The 3,510-nt window shown below is 42.2% G+C and overlaps 1 protein-coding gene across 1 annotated transcript; it reads right to left on the bottom strand.

The window, feature by feature from the left end:
• Positions 1 to 1,832: 1,832 nt before the first annotated feature.
• Positions 1,833 to 2,244, bottom strand: BDB00DRAFT_865751 (uncharacterized protein; the record flags this gene model as incomplete). Its single annotated transcript, XM_053126185.1, has 1 exon — positions 1,833 to 2,244. A coding segment is annotated over exon 1 (235 nt), but the record flags the coding sequence as incomplete, so codon positions are not given.
• Between the last annotated feature and the right edge of the window lie 1,266 nt (positions 2,245 to 3,510).

Here is a 3,510-nt window from a genome sequence, read left to right as displayed (position 1 = left end):
GGATGGAAAAGTTCAATTGCTTTGACTACAACAGTACAGCAAGCTTATGAGTAATCATGAATTTGATGTATGATGTTAAAGAGGCATCTTTGTGGATGCGTGATTCACGGATAGAAACTCGTGAACGGGCTTGAGCACAAAAATTTCAATGACACTGTAAAAATTTGTCGGTTTCTATGTAGTGCGATGTGTTGAGATACGCTGTAGTTTTGGTGATGTGTATATTACTTGTAGGCACCGATAGGAAATGGATACAGACAGGAGAAGTATAAAATATTCATTGGCTGCGCTTGCCAAATGTAAAAGCTGGAACTCTGATAGCGAGGATCATGACCATTTATCCATGTACAGTACTCTTGCCAACACCTACGGACGATTACTCCAAGGACCAATAGCGCCCGCTTAGACCATTTGCATTCGTGTGAGGTTTGTATTAACTGATGTGTGTACAGCTACCACCGCCTATGTATTCAGCCTATCTGGAACAACCATCTGCGTATCCCTCAAGTAAATATATACCGTTATTGTCCCGTACAGCCATAAACTATGACCTACAGTCGACCCCCGTTAACGTCAACACTCAGGGTACCAGCAAAAGTGCTGACCATATCGAGGGTTGACGACCACCGGGGGTAGAGAATAGGTAAAATCTTTAACTACTTAATTTGAAAGGGTACCAACGAATTGGTTGACGCTATCGGGGTTGACGTTAACCGGGGTTGACTGTATTATCTTTGTGCACTTGTTTTGAAACATATCTTTATATATGTGTCAAATGCGCGGTATTGAATCGCGAGATTACGTGGAGGAGAAGCGAAAGAAGCATGTTCAACTTTCAGTAGGACTTCATATGTGAATGATACTGGGTTCTTTGTAGCAGTATACATACTATTATATGAAGAGTCTGCATGGTCCTTTGACGGTGCTGTTGTCGCTTATATACGTTGTATTTTAATGTCGCTACTGCTTCTACCCTTGCATAAAAGACTTGTCGCATACACAGATACCATTCAACTTAATATATTGACACTTCACATTCTAAAAAGCTCATTTATAATGCGTAATAATAGTAAAGAGAGCAAAACATATGCAGATTTATTGTTTTGAAATAAACCAAGGAGCGGCAAACATGACCAATGAATCTCTTGAACTTGATGTAAATAGCTTTAAACGCCTAGATAAAGAAAGATCGCCTGTCAGTTTTTGCATTTACATGTTCGTCTTAACCTCTTGTATTCGCAATCCTCACGTACCTTTTGTATGTACTGCATCTTGCTTTTGCGATTTGGGAAAATAGCATCCAGAATCGTAAATCACACTGTATATGTGTCGGTGATTACATCTGTTTATTGATTTTGGATCGTAAAGCCGCACTGTATATGCGTCGGCAGCTCCATCCTTTTTTTTCATTTTGTCTGTTGCTTCCCCTACAAGATCGAAACAAACATAGCGTTAGATAATCGGTCAACAAAAACTTTAATGTCGTTCAGATAATTCAGAGAATAACTTACCATTGATGATGTATGTTGAAGGTATGTGCTAATGCGATGCTTATGTGATTGATGTCAAAGAGATCTTCTTAGTTCATGGTTGCTGCTCCTTTAATTATCCCAGTTGTATGGTATACATTAGTTTTATACTTTGCTCGTTGGTTTTTTAGTGTGTTCCTCTTGCTCCAATTGATCCAAGTGTTCAACCCAAGCCAACGATGGGATCCGTGGTTGTGTTTTCGGTGAGTGGCACCACGAGATCACCGACCCAGACGATATAAACTCGCTGCCTTCACCAGAATAGCATATGCATGCTACACCGGCCTGTGGGCCCCCATACGCCCACCCATGGCCTGCAAGGCCATCATCGGCGCCCCAGCAGATGATACTCCAAGGCACATGGCAAAGTGTTGCGATGGTATAACATCGGCACTGACGTCCATGCTGCATGCATTCCAGCGCATGTCCTGTGTGGTAAGTGCATGAGAGTGGAGAAATGGGCGGTGTCATTTGTGCTGTGTCGTACAGGAAAACGTGAGGAGTGCGAGGAGAACAATGCGACTTGGATCCTCCCTCCCTCCGTGGAAGGCAGAATCTGGCGTGGTGAATGGACTTGAAATGCAACAGCATTGCAATGAAGATCGTCGGGAAACAGAAGCTCCAACAGAGACGACAACCTCGAGAACCGGATACATCTACGCATGACTAGAATGGCTTGAACATTCTAGCCAGAAACCCCATCCCTTATAACGATCTCTTTTTCCAAGTTGCAGCTAGGAAAAAACAGTCGTTATAAGGGATGCATCAAGAGCATCTATCGTTAGTGATTTCTGAATGTAATACTGATAACAGCACAGACCCACGCGTTTCCTCTTTATACGTCACTGAATAAAAAAGCCTGTACATACCATCATTGTCGTCAAAGAACTGCCTTGCATATCTCTGCTGTAATTCTGATTCTGGACTACCTACAAGACAGATGATGTTGCATCCTCGAAGCCCAGATCGCCCACACCAGATCCCATATACCCTTCCACTGTCCCCCCCGCAGATCCAAGTCGCATTGTTCTCCTCGCACTCCTCACCTTTTCCTGTACGACACAGCACAAATGGCACCGCCAATTTCTCCACTCTCATGCACTTACCACACAGTACATGACACACGCTGGAATGCATGCAGCATGGACGTCAGTGTCCGATGTTATACCATCGCAACACTTTGCCATATGTCTTGAAGTATCATCTGTTGGGGCGCCGGCGCTGCGCCGCACACAGGTCGGCCACCACTGCTCCTATAGAGTTTAAAGGGTCATAAAAGGTTAGGAATCTGTAATGAAAAGATGATTCAGTACATCGTAGTTCAAAAGAATACATACTTTACCTCCTCAAAACTTCAAGATATCAAAATTGCCTTTGCCACATTGAAGACGGTTCTCGTCTAAATAGAATTCATGCAAGCGTTAGCTATTTAGTCGCTGATCAATATACCAACTAACTGCATCGTGTATCGTATGTCACATACCTTTTTCTGGACATTGAATCCAGTAAGAAGCGCCCGAAGGCGCTTTGTCAATAAATAAATAAATAAATAAAGCGGTTGGCAAAATCGGTGCTTGGGATGGCGGAGGACAACTGGCGGTATAAGCAGGAAGACCTATCAAAATTAGGGAACAAGTCAGTATCCACGATACACGTTATCACGCAATGAACCCCGTAAAATCCAAGTGAAAGATAACCTTACCAGTATTCATATGAAGGTTTTTTTTTAGTGTTTTGATGTTTTGATGTTTTTTTGGGTGCTTTTGTAATTTTTGTACTGCTTTTTTTAAATGCTTTTGTGATGGTTTTTTGCTTTTTTTTCGGGTTTTCTGGTGATTTTCGCGTCGTACGGTACTGCAATAACAAAGAAAGTGAAAAGGAAAGGAAGTCTTTTTCCACCATAAGAAAAAAAACGATTAGTTAATAACGCGCTTGTGTTAGTTTTGCTACGGTCGATAAAACAACCTCAGTTTACTTACAT

The sequence above is a fragment of the Zychaea mexicana genome, assembly GCF_025766255.1.
Source record: "Zychaea mexicana strain RSA 1403 chromosome Unknown BDB00scaffold_301, whole genome shotgun sequence".
Taxonomy (NCBI): domain Eukaryota; kingdom Fungi; phylum Mucoromycota; class Mucoromycetes; order Mucorales; family Lichtheimiaceae; genus Zychaea; species Zychaea mexicana.
The sequence above is the reverse complement of the archived record's forward strand: the minus strand, read 5'-3'. Positions and strand labels throughout refer to the sequence as shown.